Raw genomic sequence first — 17,418 nt, forward strand, 5'->3', positions numbered from 1 at the left:
AACATCTCATGGGTTGTTTTAATATGCACTTCCCTGAGTACTATTTATTTAGGTTCATAATATTGTCATAGGTTAATGCATTTGGAGTTGTTTTTCTATGAACAGCCATCTAGTCCAGATGGATTAAAACCTCAAGGTAAAAAATAAAATTATAAAAATCTTAGAAACAAATTTAAGAGATTATATATAACCTGGGGATTATGTTGGTCCTTTTAACTGAGTAAATCAGGAATATAAAAAGGAAAAGACTTTTTACTATAAAAAATTAAAGACTTACAATCTTTTACTATATAAAAAATACAAAGACAAATACTAGGTTAAGAAAAACATTTGGAACACACATGAGAAAGGATTAATATCTCAAATACATTAAGAGCACCTCCAGATTCTTAAGAAATATAGACAAGCCAATAGGAATATATATATATATATAAACAAATCATTGAAGACAACTTGTTAAATGAATAAAATATGAAATTTGGATGAAGGCTTTCACATGCCCTTTTCATTATGAATTTTTTTATAACTTCTAAGATTTAAGATGACCAACTGCTTTTCTACATTCTTATATAGCGTCTCTTCAGTGTGTATTTTCTGGTGAATTGCTCCTGAATGTTTTCCCACATTCATAAAATATACAGTTTATAAGATTCTTGTTACTGTCTGAATGATGATTTGCTGTTCTCTATATTAACTGAATTTCTCTCTGATGTGTTCTTTGATGTACAGTAAGGCTGGAGCTACTCCTAAAGGCTTTTTCACATTCACTACATTTATAGGGTTTTTCTCCAGTGTGCATCCTCAGATGCACAATAAAGTCTGAGTTAGTTCTGAAGGCTTTTCCACATTCTTCACATCTATAGGGCCTCTCCCCGGTATGAATTCTCTGGTGCAGAGTTAGCTGTGATAGAGTAATGCAACCTTTCCCACATTCCTTACACGTGTAGGGTTTTTCTCCAGTATGTGTCCTCCAATGAACTGTAAGGTATGAACCCCTCCTGAAGGCTTTTCCACAGACATCACATTTATAGGGTTTCTCTCCACTATGGATTTTTTGATGTTCTGTAACATGTACCATCTGGCTAAACGCTTTGCCACAGTCATTACATTTAAATGGTTTCTCCCCAGTGTGTGTCCTTTGATGGGTATTAAAGCCTGAGTTACTTGTGAAAACCTTCCCACACTCATTACATTTATAGGGTTTCTCTCCAGTATGCCTTCTCTGATGCACAGTAAGCTGTGATGTATTAGTGAAAGCTTTCTCACATTCATTACATTTATATGGTTTTTCTCCAGTGTGGGTCCTTTGATGTACAATAAGGTATGACTTAGTTCTGAAGGATTTTCCACAGTTGTAGCATGTGTAGGGTTTCACGCCAGTGTGAATTTTCTGGTGCTCCTTGAGATTTACCATTTTGGTAAATGCCCTCTCACAGTCAGTACATTTATATGGTTTCTCTCCAGTATGAATCCTCTGATGTACAGTTAAGTGTGATTTTATTCTGAAAGATTCCCCACATTCATTACAGAGATAAGGTTTCTCCTCAGTATGAATTCGCTGATGTATAATTAGAGATGAAGAACGCATAAAGGCCTTTCCACATTCATTACATTTATAAGGTTTCTCTCCTGTATGCATCCTGTGGTGTACAGTAAGGCATGAATAATTAATGAATGCTTTCCCACATTCATTACATTTATAGGGTTTTTCTCCAGTATGAATCCTCTGATGTTCTGTGAAATTTGCTATACGATTGAATGCTTTCCCACATTCATTACATTCATAGGGTTTTTCTCCAGTGTGAGTTCTGATATGTATAATAAGACTGGAATTACTTCTGTAGGCTTTTCCACATTCATTACACCTAAAGGGCTTCTCTCCAGTATGAATTCTCTGATGAACATTAAAGATTGTGGTATTCTTGAAAGATTTCCCACACTCATTGCATTTATATGGTTTCTCTTCAGTATGGGTCTTCTGATGTACACTAAGATATGACTTATTCCTAAAGGCTTTCCCACAATCATTACATTTGTAGGGTTTCTGTCCATTGTGAGTTTCCTGATGTCTTGCAAGTTTTGATTTATCACTAAAAGCTTTCCCGCATTCATTACATTTATAGGGCTTCTCTCCAGTTTGAATTCTCTGGTGTTGATTAAGGCGCGCACACTGGCTAAAAGATTTTCCACACACATTGCATTGATAAGGTTTCTCCTTAGTATGAATTCTCTGATGCACCATAAGTGATGAAGAAGCAATGAAGGCCTTTCCACATTCACTACATTTATAGGGTTTTTCTCCAGTGTGAATTTTCTTATGTTGACTAAGATAAGAAGGCTGGCTGAACATTTTCCCACATTCATTACATTCATAAGGTTTTTCTTTAGTGTGAGTTCTCTGATGTTGAATTAGTAATGACCTATAACGGAAGGCCTTTTCACATGTACTACATTTATAGGGTTTTTCTTTATTATTGTGTTTTTTCCCTAAAGTGAGTGCTGAGGCAGGGCTTATGAATTTGCTGCCTTCTGTATCCTTGCAAATTTCCTTCCTCAGATGGGTATCTGTGATCAAATCTAAACCCTCTGTAAAATTTCCATCATGTGTTTGGTATTTGCCATGGGGCTCTTCTGCAATAACTTCTGGTTCTGGAAGAAGAACAGATCCAAACCCAAAGCCTTTCTGAATAGTGGGGATTTTCTTGTGTTTAACTGTTCTTTGGCCCACAGGACTCTGCTGACTATACTGCAGTCTCAGTATCCTGTCACCCCATTTCCATAATCCTCCCATTCCGGGGTCCCATAGACCATTCTCTGTGAGTTTCTCTACAATGGCCTCCTGTGATAAATGTTTTTTAGAAAAATCCTCTGTTGGTATAGAATTCTTGGTTGTAGGTTTGGTCTCCAACTCTGGGAGGAAAAAAAGAAAAATCAAATGACTCCCATTTCCTAGGTTGAGGAGATTGCACTAACAGGATAACAAAAGGGAAGCTTGAGTTGATAATGAATATATGTTTTTAAGCACTTGCAAATTGGCCTTGTTCTCTAAGAAGAAGGAGGGTGGGTTAAGGATGGCTGATTGAGCAAAGAACCATAGTAGTAATTCAAGGAGTTTTCTTCCTACTAAAAAAAATTCATTCCCGATAACCCTTCTACGATCCAAGTTTCTCAAATATTTCTTCCTTTTCTCATTCCTTTTAGAGTTAAATTCTTCAGAGAGCTGCTTCAAAAGCTGTAACTACTTCCTTGATTCCCATTTACTCCACAAACCAGACATTCACCCCCAACAATACTTTCCACTTGTTCTCATTATTTCACTAGCTTTTCTATGAGGGCTTTCTCTGACATTTCCTTGTCAGAATAGCTTCTTCAAGTCTTCGTATGTATCTTTTTTTTTTTTTTGCTCTCAATTTAGTATATTTAAAAAATTGCATTTATCTATTTAAGTACAGTTGATTTATTATACAATGTTGTATTAATTACTGCTGTGCAGCAAACTGATTCAGTTATACATACATATGTTATTTAAAAAAAATATTTTGTCTGTATCTTTTTACAGAACATTTATGGAAGACACTGACTTTTCAGAAAGTAGGTTGAACTAGTCAAAATTAATATAGTTGTGAATATTACAAATAATGACAATTACTTTTATCAAGAGTAGTTTTGCAACCTTTTTATGGATCTTAAGAACATTTCTGACAGTTTCAAAACTTTCTTAAACAATTATACTGGGCGGTGGTGGTCTTATAATTTATTTGTATATGCAAACTTAATATTTTACTTTTTAAAACACTTTCAAACTTCTTGAAAATTTTAAATTTATTTCCAAGTAATCACATCTAAATTTAAAAAAAAATGGAATCAAAATCTGTGGTTAGTAAAATGGTTTTATGAAAAAAGAAATGGTTTGATGATTTTAAAACTCAAGTTAAGTAGAACTTTCAATGAATTCAAAGGGTGAGACAAAGGTCTGAATTCAGGGTCACCAAAAAAGACGACTCTAGAACCCAAAGACTAAAACCCAGATGATTTAAATATCTAAATGAATTAAGGTGACAGGATGTTTCTTTAGGGAAAAAGAAAAATGGAAAGAATGTGACACCAACATATCTGAATAAAATAGAGTATTGAAGGGTGTTCTTTAAGTAGAAGAAAAATAATCTTAGGTAAAAGGGTAAATATTGGTTAAATAGGTAAATACTGTATTTTGATTCTCAACTGATTTATTGTTCATATTCTCAATAAGTTAAGATCCTGGAAGAGGATTCAGTAGGCTTGTAAGTGAAGAAAGTTAAATAATCAGAGAACAGGTTTAGCTTAACAGAAATCAGTGATAATCCTTAAGAAAGCACTTTCAGGAAAATGAAGGAAGAGATATCAGGATATCAGATACATAATAGTTAAACAAATGAGAAAAATATAAAGTTAACTGGAGAGGAGAGAATTGAAAGAAGTATTTTATGCATGTTTGAGTGAAGAAGAAATGAAAGAACAATTATGAAAATCATGTTCCAAAGAAAATAAAATAGGATGGGATGGAGACTACAAGTACAGGGCAGGGATGAGGTAGAGGGAAAAGGAGAGAAAGAAGGAGAGAGGGAGAAGAGGCAGGACGGAAGTGTAAGGAGAGAGGACGAGATGGGGAGAATCTTTTCCTCTAAGACAGCTTTGAACAAAGATACCCCCCAGATATTTCAAATATTCTGCTCCATCCATGTCCTACTGACTTTAAATAAATCTCATCCTCCAGTTTCTTATTAACTCACCCGAAAAGGGGGTTCTTGAAATTTCTCTCACTACCACCCATGGTCCTTTTCCATCCTCCAAATGAGATATCATGTCTGGTTTGGAAATTGCAAGCCCTGCTCAGAGAAAAACGAATAGGATTTGATTGTGCCTATGAGCAAGAACCAGGGTCAACCGTTCTTTATCTCCTGTGTGGAGTGGCTATGAGAAGTTCTAGAGGTGCATTATCCAAGGCAGCTACCAAGAGCCACCTATGGCTATTTAACTCTGAATTTAAATTAGTTGAAATTATATACAATTTAAAATTCAGTTTTTCATTTGACTAGCCAGATTTCAAGTTCTCGGTAGCAACAGTGTCTACTGCCTGTCATACTGGACAGCACAGATGCAGCAAATTCCCACCACAGGAGAACATCCTACTCTACAGCAGTGTTGTAAAGAATTACAAAGGGACCTCAAAGAAGCTCTAGACTGTAATCCTAGGTTTGGAAATAATCTGTTTAGAAAGAAAATAAACATATTTGTTCATTCTTTCTAGTAGATAACTGCTACTCTGGAAATGATTGGAAAAAACCTTAGTCCTCAATTGGAGGGACTGTCAAGTCTCCAAGATTACAATGAAGTATTTATTTCTTACTCTACAATGGGCAGACCACTGAGTTAAGAGCAAGAGACAGTATAACTCCCAACAATGTGCCCCTAAGACCGTGAGATTTTAATGCTTAAATTCTAACACAAAATTCAGTTAAGTACTTTAGAGAATCTATTATCTTCAATAAATCTGGTCCAGTGGCAGGTACATAAGCACAGAGCTTATCCTTACCCAAGGAGACAAGATTCCTGTAATTCTCTAGCATCACGTCCTTGTGCAGGTCCCTCTGTGTAGGGTCCATCAACCTCCACTCTTCCAAGGTGAAGTCTACAGCCACATCTTTAAATGTCACTGATTCCTGAAATAAATACAGAGATCTCTCAGGGGACTGTACAGTTAGACCTATTAGGTAGATTAATACATACAAAACTGGGGAAGAAAACTAGCAGTTTCCACCCAAATGTTTCCTCCCTCAAAATCCTGCCTTATGAATATTATCAACATTTTTTCAGTTCTACTCTATAAAATATGCCTTAATAAAATACATAGTTTATCATTCAGATGTAGTTATAGACTATTATAAGCTGTCTGAGAAAGAAAAATAAGAAATCATGGGACCTTGGGGAGCTTTTTCGGTCAGGTTACAAAATATATGTATATGCGTCTTGTAAAAAAGAAACCAAAGAATGAGCCATAAAATTGTTTTAATGGTTACCTATTAGAGGAAGGAGGAAATAGAGTGAAGAGAACTGGAACAGAAGCTAGATTTCCTTGAATATTTCCTGCCTTGTAGATTTGACTTTTGATCCATGCAAATACTTTATATTACTATAAAAGAAAAACTAAATTTAAAAAAGCAATTCCTAAAAATTAAAAGTAAAATGAAATCAACTGGTAGCATACACATTCATCAGAGAGGAACTATTTTGAGTATCTTTAAAACACAGTAATTTTTCTGTATATCTCTTGTGAGATATATCCTGAGGAGAAAAAGAACTGTAAAAACGGCACATTTTCAGTAAATAATCCTACTGCTGGTGGCAGTGATGGAAATGCTAAGCTATTTTGTAACTGTTGTGTGTGTGTTAGTTGCTCAGTCATGTCTGATTCTTTTGCCACCCCAAGGACTGTAGCCTGCCAGGCTCCTCTGTCCATGGAATTCCCCAGCAAGAACACTGGAGTGGGCTCCCATTTCCTACCCTAGGGGAATTTTCCCTACCCAGGGATCGAACCCAGGTCTTCTGCATTGCAGGCAGATTCTTTACCATCTGAGCCACAGCATTTACCCACATTGTGTGCGTAATGTTGGATAAAGCAGATTAGTATACTGGTATCATTCAGAGCTAGTAAATCCGACATGGGAGAAAGAACACACAGATTCAATATCAATGAGATTATGTATAAACTCCAGAGATTCAAAACTGAATTGGAAATACTGGTATAAACTCACAAAGCAGTTTAAGGAAAATATCCCATCATACTTCCTAGCTTTGTCCACTGAAAAGGTCTGGAAATGATAAACAAAAAGGTACTTTTATGCAGTTTAGACTGTGACTTCTATAGATTTCACTAAACGAAACAAGGACCTGGAACTTTCTGTCATAATTAAAAGCAAGGAAACTCTCAAAGACTACCAGGATGATATCTAAGACATGGGAGACAACTTAAAGAGGGTCCCACTAGCCAAAGATGGGAAGACTTGAGCATCAATAAGAACAATAACTGTAATGGATTTCAAAAATATCTAATATATTTAAAATTATTATTTCATTATAAAACTAAAAGGATGCTCATTGATCAACTTTGGTGGATTCCTGGAGACTGGTAAATAAAGAGGAAGAGTCAATCCTTGCCCTTCTTTTCCTATGCGAACATCCAGTTTGCACAGTAATAAGATGGAATCAGATGATTGAGCCTCTGTAGGCAAGAAGTGAAGTATGTGACACAGGCTACTTTTTCATTAGGAATTATAACATGACCCTCCTGCCCTCCTGTGCCCATGCAGCCGCCGCTCCTTGGATGTGGGGAGGCTCCTCTCGGCCCCGCCCCCAGCCTCGGGCGCGGGGTAGCTCCTCTCGGAGTCACCCCCGGTCTCGGCCAGCTGTAGGGTAGCTCTCTTGGCCACACTTCAGGAGGGCCGAGAGGAGTTACTCCACATTCAAGGTCAGGAGGGGCCACTGTGAGTAGATACCTCTTGTCTAAGGTAAGGAGCAGCGGCTGCACTTTGCTGGAGCAGCTGTGAAGAGATACCCCACGTCCAAAGTAGGAGAAACCCAAGTAAGATGGTAGGTGTTGCGAGAGGGCATCAGAGGGCAGACACACTGAAACTATAATCACAGAAAACTAGCCAATCTGATCGCACGGACCACAGCCTTGTCTATCTCAATGAAACTAAGCCATGCCGTGTGGGGCCACCCAAGACGGACGGGTTATGGTGGAGAGGTCGAACAGAATGTGGTCCACTGGAGAAGGGCATGGCAAACCACTTCAGTATTCTTGCCTTGAGAACCCCATGAACAGTATGAAAAGGCAAAAAGATAGGACACTGAAAGATGAACTCCCCAGGTCAGTAGGTGCCCAATATGCTACTGGAGATCAGTGGAGAAATAACTCCAGAAAGAATTATGGGATGGAGCCAAAGCAAAAACAATACCCAGCTGTGGATGTGACTGGTGATAGAAGCAAAGTCCAATGCTGTAAAGAGCAATACTGCATAGGAACCTGGAATGTTAGGTCCATGAATCAAGGCAAATTGGAAGTGGTCAGACAGGAGATGGCAAGAGTGAACGTCGACATTCTAGGAATCAGCGAACTAAGATGGACTGGAATGGGTGAATTTAACTCAGATGACCATTTTATCTACTACTGTGGGCAGGAATCCCTTAGAAGAAATGGATTAGCCATCATGGTCAACAAAAGAGTCCAAAATGCAGTACTTGGATACAATCTCAAAAACGACAGAATGATCTCTGTTTGTTTCCAAGGCAAACCATTCAATATCATGGTAATCCAAGTCTATGCCCCAAGCAGTAACGCTGAAGAAGCTGAACTTGAACAGTTCTATGAAGACCTTTTAGAACTACAAGACCTTTTAGAACTAACACCCCCAAAAAATGTCCTTTTCATTATAGGGGACTGGAATGCAAAAGTAGGAAGTCAGGAAACACCTAGCATAACAGGCAAATTTGGACTTGGAGTACAGAATGAAGCAGGGCAAAGGGTAATAGAGTTTTGCCAAGAGAACACACTGGTCATAGCAAACACCCACTTCCAACAACACAAGAGAAGACTCTACACATGGACATCACCAGATGGTCAACACCAAAATCAGATTGATTACATTCTTTGCAGACAAAGATGGAGAAGCTCTATACAGTCAGCAAAAACAAGACTGGGAGTGGACTGTGGCTCAGATCATGAACTCCTTACTGCCAAATTCAGACTTAAATTAGGAAAGTAGGGAAAACCACTGGACCATTCAGGTATGACCTAAATCAAATCCCTTATGAGTATACAGTGGAAGTGACAAATAGATTTAAGGGACTAGACCTGATAGACAGAGTGCCTGATGAACTATGGACAGAGGTTCGTGACATTGTACAGGAGATAGGGATCAAGAAAATCCCCATGGAAAAGAAATGCAAAAAAGCAAAATGGCTGTCTGAGGAGGCATTACAAATAGCTGGGAAAAGAAGAGACGCGAAAAGCAAAGGATAAAAGGAAAGATATTCCCATCTGAATGCAGAGTTCCAAAGAATAGCAAGGAGAGATAAGAAAGCCTTCCTCAGCGATCAATGCAAAGAAATAGAGGAAAACAACAGAATGGGAAAGACTAGAGATCTCTTCAAGAAAATTAGAGCCACCAAGGGAACATTTCATGCAAAGATGGGCTCGATAAAGGACAGAAATGGTATGGACCTAACAGAAGCAGAAGATAGTAAGAAGAGGTGGCAAGAAGACACAGAACTGTACAAAAAAGATCTTCACGAGCCACATAATCACGATGGTGTGATCACTCACCTAGAGCCAGACATCCTGGAATGTGAAGTCAAGTGGGCCTTAGAAAGCATCACTATGAACAAAGCTAGTGGAGGTGATGGAATTCCAGTTGAGCTATCTCAAATCCTGAAAGATGATGCTGTGAAAGTGCTGCACTCGATATGCCAGCAAATATGGAAAACTCAGCAGTGGCCACAGGACTGGAAAAGGTCAGTTTTCATTCCAATCCCAAAGAAAGGCAATGCCAAAGAATGCTCAAACTACCGCACAATTGCACTCATCTCACATGCTAGTAAAGTAATGCTCAAAATTCTCCAAGCCAGGCTTCAGCAATACGTGAACTGTGAACCTCCAGATGTTCAAGCTGGTTTTAGAAAAGGCAGAGGAACCAGAGATCAAATTGCCAACATCCTCTGGATCATCGAAAAAGCAAGAGAGTTCCAGAAAAACATCTATTTCTGCTTTATTGACTATGCCAAAGCTTTTGACTGTGTGGATCACAATAAACTGTGGAAAATTCTTAAAGAGATGGGAATACCAGACCATCTGACCTGTCTCTTGAGAAACCTGTATGCAGGTCAGGAAGCAACAGTTAGAACTGGACATGGAACAACAGACTGGTTCCAAATAGGAAAAGGAGTTCCTCAGGGCTGTATATTGTCACCCTGCTTATTTAATTTATATGCAGAGTATATCATGAGAAACGCTGGGCTGGAAGAAACACAAGCTGGAATCAAGATTGCCGTGAGAAATATCAATAACCTCAGATATGCAGATGACAGCACCCTTATGGCAGAAAGTGAAGAAGAACTAAAGAGCCTCTTGATGAAAGTGAAAGAGGAGAGTGAAAAAGTTGGCTTAAAGCTCAACGTTCAGAAAACTAAGATCATGGCATCTGGTCCTATCCCTTCATGGGAAATAGATGGGGAAACAGTAGAAACAGTGTCAGACTTTATTTTTTTGGGCTCCAAAATCACTACTGATGGTGATTGCAACCATGAAATTAAAAGACGCTTACTCCTTGGAAGGAAGGTTATGGCCAACCTAGACAGCATATTTAAAAGCAGAGACATTACTTTGCCAACAAAGGTCCGTCTAGTCAAGGCTATGGTTTTTCCAGTGGTCATGTATGGATGTGAGAGTTGGACAGTGAAGAAAGCTGAGCGCCGAAGAATTGATGCTTTTGAACTGTGGTGTTGGAGAAGACTCTTGAGAGTCCCTTGGACTGCAAGGAGATCCAACCAGTCCATCCTAAAGGAGATCAGTCCTGGGTGTTCATTGGAAGGACTGATGTTGAAGCTGAAACTCCAATACTTTGGCCACCTCACGCAGAGTTGACCCATTGGAAAAGACCCTAATGCTGGGAAGGATTGAAGGCAGGAGGAGAAGGGGATGACAGAGGATGAGATGGCTGGATGGCATCACCAACTCGATGGACATGGGTTTGGGTGGACTCAGGGAGTTGGTGATGGACAGGGAGGCCTGGCGTGCTGCGATTCATGGGGTCGCAAAGAGTTGGACACGACTGAGCGACTGAGCTGAATAACATGACCACCTGTCAAATTAGGGCTGCCACCACTAAGAGAAACGAAATCTGTCAAATTGATGCTACTAGCCCTGGGGTTACCACACCGATCAAGCAAGATGGTGTGCATGGTGCACCTGCAATGTATTGGAATATTAAGAATTAGGGCAGTGAAAGAGGAGCTGTCACTTCATTCCCCTTAAGATACAATGCCAAGTATTACCTTTACCAATTCTGGCTCTTCTGCCTGAAGGTGAAGATCTTCCTCTGGCTGGAAAACTTGAGGACTCTGAGGGGACACAGGATAAGATCACTCCATGACTGGCTACCTGTTACCTACAGCACAGCCTCAACAAGCACCACCAGTCCACCGCAGATGTGGTGTATATACACCTCTTTTACTGTTTTATTTAGGGATGAAATTAAGGTTCATAGCAACATCCAATCATAACTTTCTTTTATTTTGTTTGAGACAATGACACACACAAGACTGAGAAAGATATAACTATGTAGATTTTAAAGGCTTTAACAAATAACCTATCAAAACAAAAATAAACATATAAGGGGTCTTAGATGCCACACTGGAGAAGGCAATGGCACCCCACTCCAGTACTCTTGCCTGGAAAATCCCATGGACGGAGGAGCCTGGCGGGCTGCAGTCCATGGGGTCACTGAGTCGGACACGACTGAACGACTCCACTTTCACTTTTCACTTTTATGCCCTGGAGAAGGAAATGGCAACCCACTCCAGTACTCTTGCCTGGAGAATCCCAGGGACGGGGGAGCCTGGTGGTCTGCCGTCTATGGGGTCGCACAGAGTCGGACACGAGTGACGCGACTTAGCAGATGCCACATAATTCTTTTTCCTATGAGGATGAAGTCTGTTTCTCAGAAATTATCTATCTTACTCAAGAATAATATTCAAATGCTACTAACACCATCTGTTTTCTACAGTTGGAAAATCATTACCATGCCTGGGGGTTGGATGGCATGTCTCTGTACTCACTCAGGAAATATTTCGGGGACCTCCCACAACACTGTTTTCTTCCAAACCTTAAGACACTGTATGCCTATAAGGACCTGATTTTATAAATTAAATGAAATTTTACTATACCTTCTAGTAGTACTTACTGATTCTGGATCTTGTGCCATTTTTAAAAATTAAGGGTAACAGAACAATGTTTAAATTTCATTGAGAAAAATGTCATCTTAGTTCTTCCCTTTCAAGTTCTTATGTTAAAAATACAAATATTCAGCTTCTAGAAAATCAGTGATGATGTGAGCTCAACTTCTGATAATTAGAGATGGGTTTGATCAGGCCTATACTAGACAAATACTTTAGATCTACTAATAAAGTGAAACACTTTGATTTTCATTTTACCTTTTCAAGGATTTGTCTTAAGGACTATTTACATGTTATATATCCTTGCTATCAAGAATAAAAGATCACCACTACAGGTTATTATGAATCATTACTATAACAAATTGTATTTGTTGGGAATACTTTTCTTCTGACTCTCCTATTTAAAAAAGTCACTTCTCAAACACAGCTTTAATCACATTTCTCAAACACACCCAAACACACACACATGCATATATACACTTAAATGTCTTCAGAGAAACATGAAAAGATTCAGCTTAAATATCTAAATTTCAGTTGTATCTTTCTCAAATGTCTATCTTGAATCACTACCTCACTCACTGTTCTCTGCCTCAGAGCCTTGCCTTCTCATCTGAAGTACCCTCACAATTAATTTATGACAATTTAAATCCCACTTGTAATTGGGTCACAGCTTAAATCTAACCATCTTCTTGAGCTTTCCATGACCGATTTAGCCCATACTAACATCCCATTTCTTTTCTTATGTAGCACTCATCAACTTTATCATACTGCTCAACAACTATCATTCACCTAAATAAATTATGTAACTGTTTCTTTTGTAAGCCTTACCTCAGTGAGACTGTAAGCTCCCTACAGCCAAGCACTGTGTCTTAAACATCTTCTTTCTCTCCATGTCATCTATTAAGCTTGATCACTTCTTAATGGGTAGAAAAGAGGAGAACACTAAGAGTGGGCACAAGGGGAATAGTCCCTATGAATCAAGGTGTGTGTATGTATGCATATGTGTACATATATTCTTTTTTCAAAGTTTCCTAAACAAAATTTTCCAATTGGAAAATACTCCATTCTACTATCACATAAGTAACTGAAATTTCCTGGAAACAATACAAAGTTAACATTGTAAGTAAATTTCCCAGACTGCCTATCATATCTCAAGATAGCACATATATTGTTTGCGAGATCTGGTGTCTTGATATTTGTTTCAATATGCATAGTGAATCTTTCTATGGATTACAAGCTTTACTATGATGAATCCAATTTTCATGGATCAAACAATTTGATTCAGTTACCAAAAGGGGTATGGGTGAGGTGGAGAAGTCACACCACTTTGGGAAAAGTAGGTGTGCTCTCAAACCAGGACAATAGGTCAGATCAGAGGAGGTTTCCCCAACTTACCAGAGGTCCAACTGAAAAAATTACAGCAGCCATAATCTCTTCCTCTGGGTTCCCCTCTCTGGAAAAAGGGAGTCCTGCAAAGACAAATCTAAGAAAGAGAAATAAGCCATGAAAACCAACCTTGCCTTGGAAATCTCAGATGTACTAAGGTGAAATCTTGACATTACAAGTAAGTATGACCTCTCTAAAAATTACAAGTTAACCCCCAAGATCAGTGAGGGAATACTATTCTTATTAGTGTAGCTCTGAATACTACTAGATGCAGTCACAGCTAGCAGATCAAACATGGTACAAGCAGCTTTTAAACTACTTTCTCAATGACCTTCACATCACCCAATGGAAACTACATTCCCATTTCACATATGAGAAAATAGAGGTTTAGAAAAATTAAACCATTTTACACACTGCCATATAGGATTCCAAATCAATCTAATTATAATGCCCACACTTTTTCCATTACATCAACTTGCTGTGTGTTGTGAAAGAAAACCATTCAATATTTCCTTGCCACAATCACCTCCTCACCTAACAATGAGATAATCTAATAATCTTTTTTTCCCTGTCTTTCCTGTGATGAGTCAATTTGCTAACAGTTTCACAGACCTCAGCTTCACGTAAGGAGAACACCACAACTCCAAACTTCAAAGATATTAGAAACCTTGACATGCTTCTCTCAGTCTCACATTCAAATAGATCTTTTATCTATCCTTTCTGTGTCAGGCAAAACCAAACAATAAGGAGAAGGATAGTAATAACGATATAAGACAAAGTGGAATCCAGTGCACAAAGCACTGAGCAGTAGTCCTCTTATACTGAAAATGTTATATGCCTAATAAAGGCTTTACACTGTGGAGAAGCAAAGTGGCAGAGATCTTGTTCAGATACCCGAGGCACTGATTCTGCTTTTTGTCTTTGGTTAAAGATATGGCCTTGCTGATGTTGAGTTTGGTTTGAAAACAAGAGCTTGAGGTTTGAAAACAAGAGCTTGAGGTTTGAAAACATTCTCTTAACAAGTGCATAGTTGCGGAATGATGCTGCAAGGCATATTAAAGGGCAGTAGCACAGAGAGAACTGAGCTTTCCGTTATCTTGTGAAATTCTACTTTTGAATAAAAGCTCCCCGGGCAGTTTGACATTCTCACCACTCAGCAGAGCTTTGGAGGCCCAAAGGGATCTATGCTGAATTATGCTGAATCTGTCCCTCCTTTACTTGTATAATATACTTCCATTAAGAATCCACATCCGAGACTTCCCTGGTGGCTCAGTGGTAAAGAATCCACCTGCCAATGCACAAGACACGGGTTTGATTCCTGATCCAGGAAGATGCCACATGTAATGGAGAAACTAAGCCCATGAGCCACAACTACTGAGCCTGTGTTCTAGAGCCTGGGAGCCACAACTACTGAAGCCTGAGAGCCCTAGAGTCTATGCTCTGCCACGAGAAGCCACCACAATCAGATGCCTGCGCCCCACAACCAGAGTAGCTCCTGCTAGTCACACTAGAGAAAAGCTCGCACAGCAACGAAGATCCAGCAGAGCCAAAAATAAATAATAAACCAACTTTTAAAAAAGTCTGTTGTGCATCTATACAGTAATAATGAACTGCCACAGAGAAATTTAAGAATCAATCTCATTTACAATTGCTTAAAAAAGAAATACTTAGGAATAAATTTAACCAAGAAAGTGACAGACCTGCATACATTGAAAACTTGAAGACATTAAGTGGAAAGATGGTCCATGCTCAAAGACTAGAAGAATTATTGTTAAAAATGTCCATACTACTTAATCTATAGATTCGATTCAAAATCCATCAAAATTCCCAAGGCATTTTTCACAGAATTGGGACAAGTAATACTAAAATTTGTACAGAGCCGCAAAAGACCCCAAATTGCCAAAGCAAGTTTGAGAAATAACAACAAAGCTGGAGGTATCATGCTTCCTGATTTCAAACTATGTTACTAAGCTATAGTAATGAAAACAGTATGGTATTGGGAAAGATGCAGATTAATGGAAAAGAATAGAATACAGAAATAAACCCACACATAAATGGGCAATTAATTTACAACAAAGGAGCCAAGACTATACAACAGGGAAAGAACAGTCTTTTCAAAAAATAGTGCTGGGAAAACTGGACAGTGACCTGCAAAAGCATGAAACTGGACTAACTTACACCACACAAAAAGATTAAGTGAATTAGGTACCATAGGATCTCACTTAAATGTGGAATCTAAAACAAAACAAAACACCCTAGACTGCCAGATACAGAGAACAGATTGATGGTTTGGGGGGTGGTAGGGGTGGTAGCTGCGAAGTTGGTGAAGGTGGTCAAAAGGTACAAACTTCCAGGTACAAAATAAGTAAGTCTAAGGGACTTCCCTGGCGATCCAGTGATTAAGACACGGCACTTCCAATGCAGGGGTATGGGTTCCAACCCTGGTTGGGGAACTAACATCCTACAAGCTGCATGGAACGGCCAAGAAAAAATAAATACATAAAATAAGCAACCAGGGCTGCAACGCCCAGCACCATGACTACAGTTAATAATACTGCGTTCTGGGAATTCCCTGGGATCCAGTGGTTAGAACTCCGGGCTTTCACTGCCCTGGCCCAGGTCAAGCTCTGGTCGGGGAACTAAGGTCCTCCAAGTTTGAGTAAGCTCCGGGGGTTGGTGATGGACCGGGAGGCCTGGCGTGCTGCAGTCCATGGGGTCGCAAAGAGTAGGACACGACTGAGTGACTTAACTGAACTGAAGTTGCCCCAGCAACAAAAACAAACAGACAAAAAACCCGTGCTGCGTATCTGGAAGATGCGCCGGCAGGAAAAGCTGCCTCCGCTTCCCAAAGGCAGGAGGGGGACACCTGTCAGTTTCCCGCTATCTAACCCCAGTCCCTCCACGCTGCCAAGCCCAGGACGGAGACATTCTCCTTCCTCCAACCCGCCTGCTCCCCTCAACGCCCTTCTCGGCCCAGTCTTCCTCAGACCAGGCGCGGCCCCGGGAAGAGGGGAGGGTCCAGCCGCGCCCCCGCCCAGCCCGGCTCCCTCTCCCAGAGCCTCCATGCCGCCGCCTGCAGAGGTAGCCCGACCCCGGCCGCCTCTGAGGTGGGCGGGTCAGCTCCAGGCCCGAGGCCCTACCGGAAGCTGCCCCGCCCCCGACGCCGCCGGGAGCCGAGCGCCGAGGGAGGGGTGAGGGGTACCCGGCCAGGCGCCAGGGCAACTAGTACCTGGCGGCCGCCTGAGGACAAGGCGCTCTCAGAGAAGGGCGTGAGCGCTTCCAGCAATGGCGCCGGCGGCGGGAGCGGCCGCGGACGGCAGTGCGCCTGTGCAGCCGGCGGGGACCACGGCGCCCAGAATCCTCTGCGCCGCCGCCTTGACCTGCATCTCCTCTCTGCTTTGGTGCGGGAGTTGGCATCGTAGACAGTTTGTGGACCTAAGAAGTTTGGTCAGATTGAGAGATCACGACTGTGTGTCGAGCACTAAAACTAGTGATACAAAGAATGACACAGCCCTTGCCTCTGAGCACTTCCATTTGACTAAAGAAATAAAGCCATTGAGAGAACAGAGTGTGTGAGTCGCTGTCATGTCAGACTCGTGGCGACCCCATGGACAGTAGCCTACCAGGCTCCTCTGTCCATGGGATTCTCTAGGCAAGAATACTGGAGTGGGTTGCCGTGTCCTCCACCAGGGGATCTTCCCAACTCAGGGATGGAACCTAGGTTTCCTGCATGGCAGGCAGACTCTACCATCTGAGCCACAAGGGAAGCCTCATGCAACTAATTAAAGCCCCAGACGCGCGCAGGGGTTGGGGGTTAGGGGTAGGGGACTTGGGGATTGCTTGTCTACCTGTATCTGCCTCATTCAGTTTCTTGGCCGAAAAATCATAATGCCTTCATTTTAATTTCTGGATCTTTGAATTTTTTTTTTTTTGTGTTGTCTTTGCCTGGTTTTGGTATCAGGGTGTTGGTGGACCCATAGAATGACTCTGGAAGTGTTACTTCCTCTGAAAATTTTTGAAAGAGTTTCAGAAGTGTAAGATTTA

At 40.5% G+C, this 17,418-nt stretch overlaps 1 protein-coding gene across 11 annotated transcripts; it reads right to left on the minus strand.

Moving 5' to 3' along the window:
* Positions 1–265: 265 nt before the first annotated feature.
* On the minus strand, positions 266–16,803 carry ZNF624 (zinc finger protein 624). Of its 11 annotated transcripts, none has more exons than XM_081583866.1 (8): positions 16,604–16,661; positions 13,384–13,471; positions 12,817–12,904; positions 11,089–11,154; positions 6,057–6,169; positions 5,573–5,699; positions 4,770–4,865; positions 266–2,910 (listed from the first exon to the last, which is right to left on the minus strand). In XM_081583866.1, the coding sequence occupies exons 6-8, from the start codon at positions 5,640–5,642 to the stop codon at positions 686–688; spliced, it is 2,391 nt and encodes a 796-aa protein (XP_081439992.1). In that variant the 5' UTR covers positions 5,643–5,699; positions 6,057–6,169; positions 11,089–11,154; positions 12,817–12,904; positions 13,384–13,471; positions 16,604–16,661; the 3' UTR covers positions 266–685. The 11 variants fall into 11 exon arrangements, with proteins under 11 accessions (XP_081439992.1, XP_081439993.1, XP_081439989.1 ...); XM_081583867.1 differs by having other exon boundaries at positions 16,515–16,661; XM_081583863.1 differs by lacking the exons at positions 6,057–6,169; positions 12,817–12,904 and having other exon boundaries at positions 266–901; positions 1,070–2,910; positions 16,604–16,803.
* Positions 16,804–17,418: the final 615 nt, after the last annotated feature.

Source organism: Giraffa tippelskirchi, chromosome 3 (genome assembly GCF_054371585.1).
Source record: "Giraffa tippelskirchi isolate mGirTip1 chromosome 3, T2T-mGirTip1v1.2.pri, whole genome shotgun sequence".
Taxonomy (NCBI): Eukaryota; Metazoa; Chordata; class Mammalia; order Artiodactyla; family Giraffidae; genus Giraffa; species Giraffa tippelskirchi.

Excerpts from the sequence above, each read along its gene's own strand:
- ZNF624 (XM_081583860.1), bottom strand. The coding sequence starts at position 16,791 with ATGCCAACTCCCGCACCAAAGCAGAGAGGAGATGCAGGTCAAGGCGGC. Across the intron at positions 5,700-11,088 it reads AAGAGCCAGAATTGGTAAAG|GAATCAGTGACATTTAAAGA; the intron begins GTAATACTTGGC and ends TATTTATTTCAG. Across the intron at positions 4,866-5,572 it reads CAGGAATCTTGTCTCCTTGG|GGCTTGCAATTTCCAAACCA; the intron begins GTAAGGATAAGC and ends TTCTCTGAGCAG.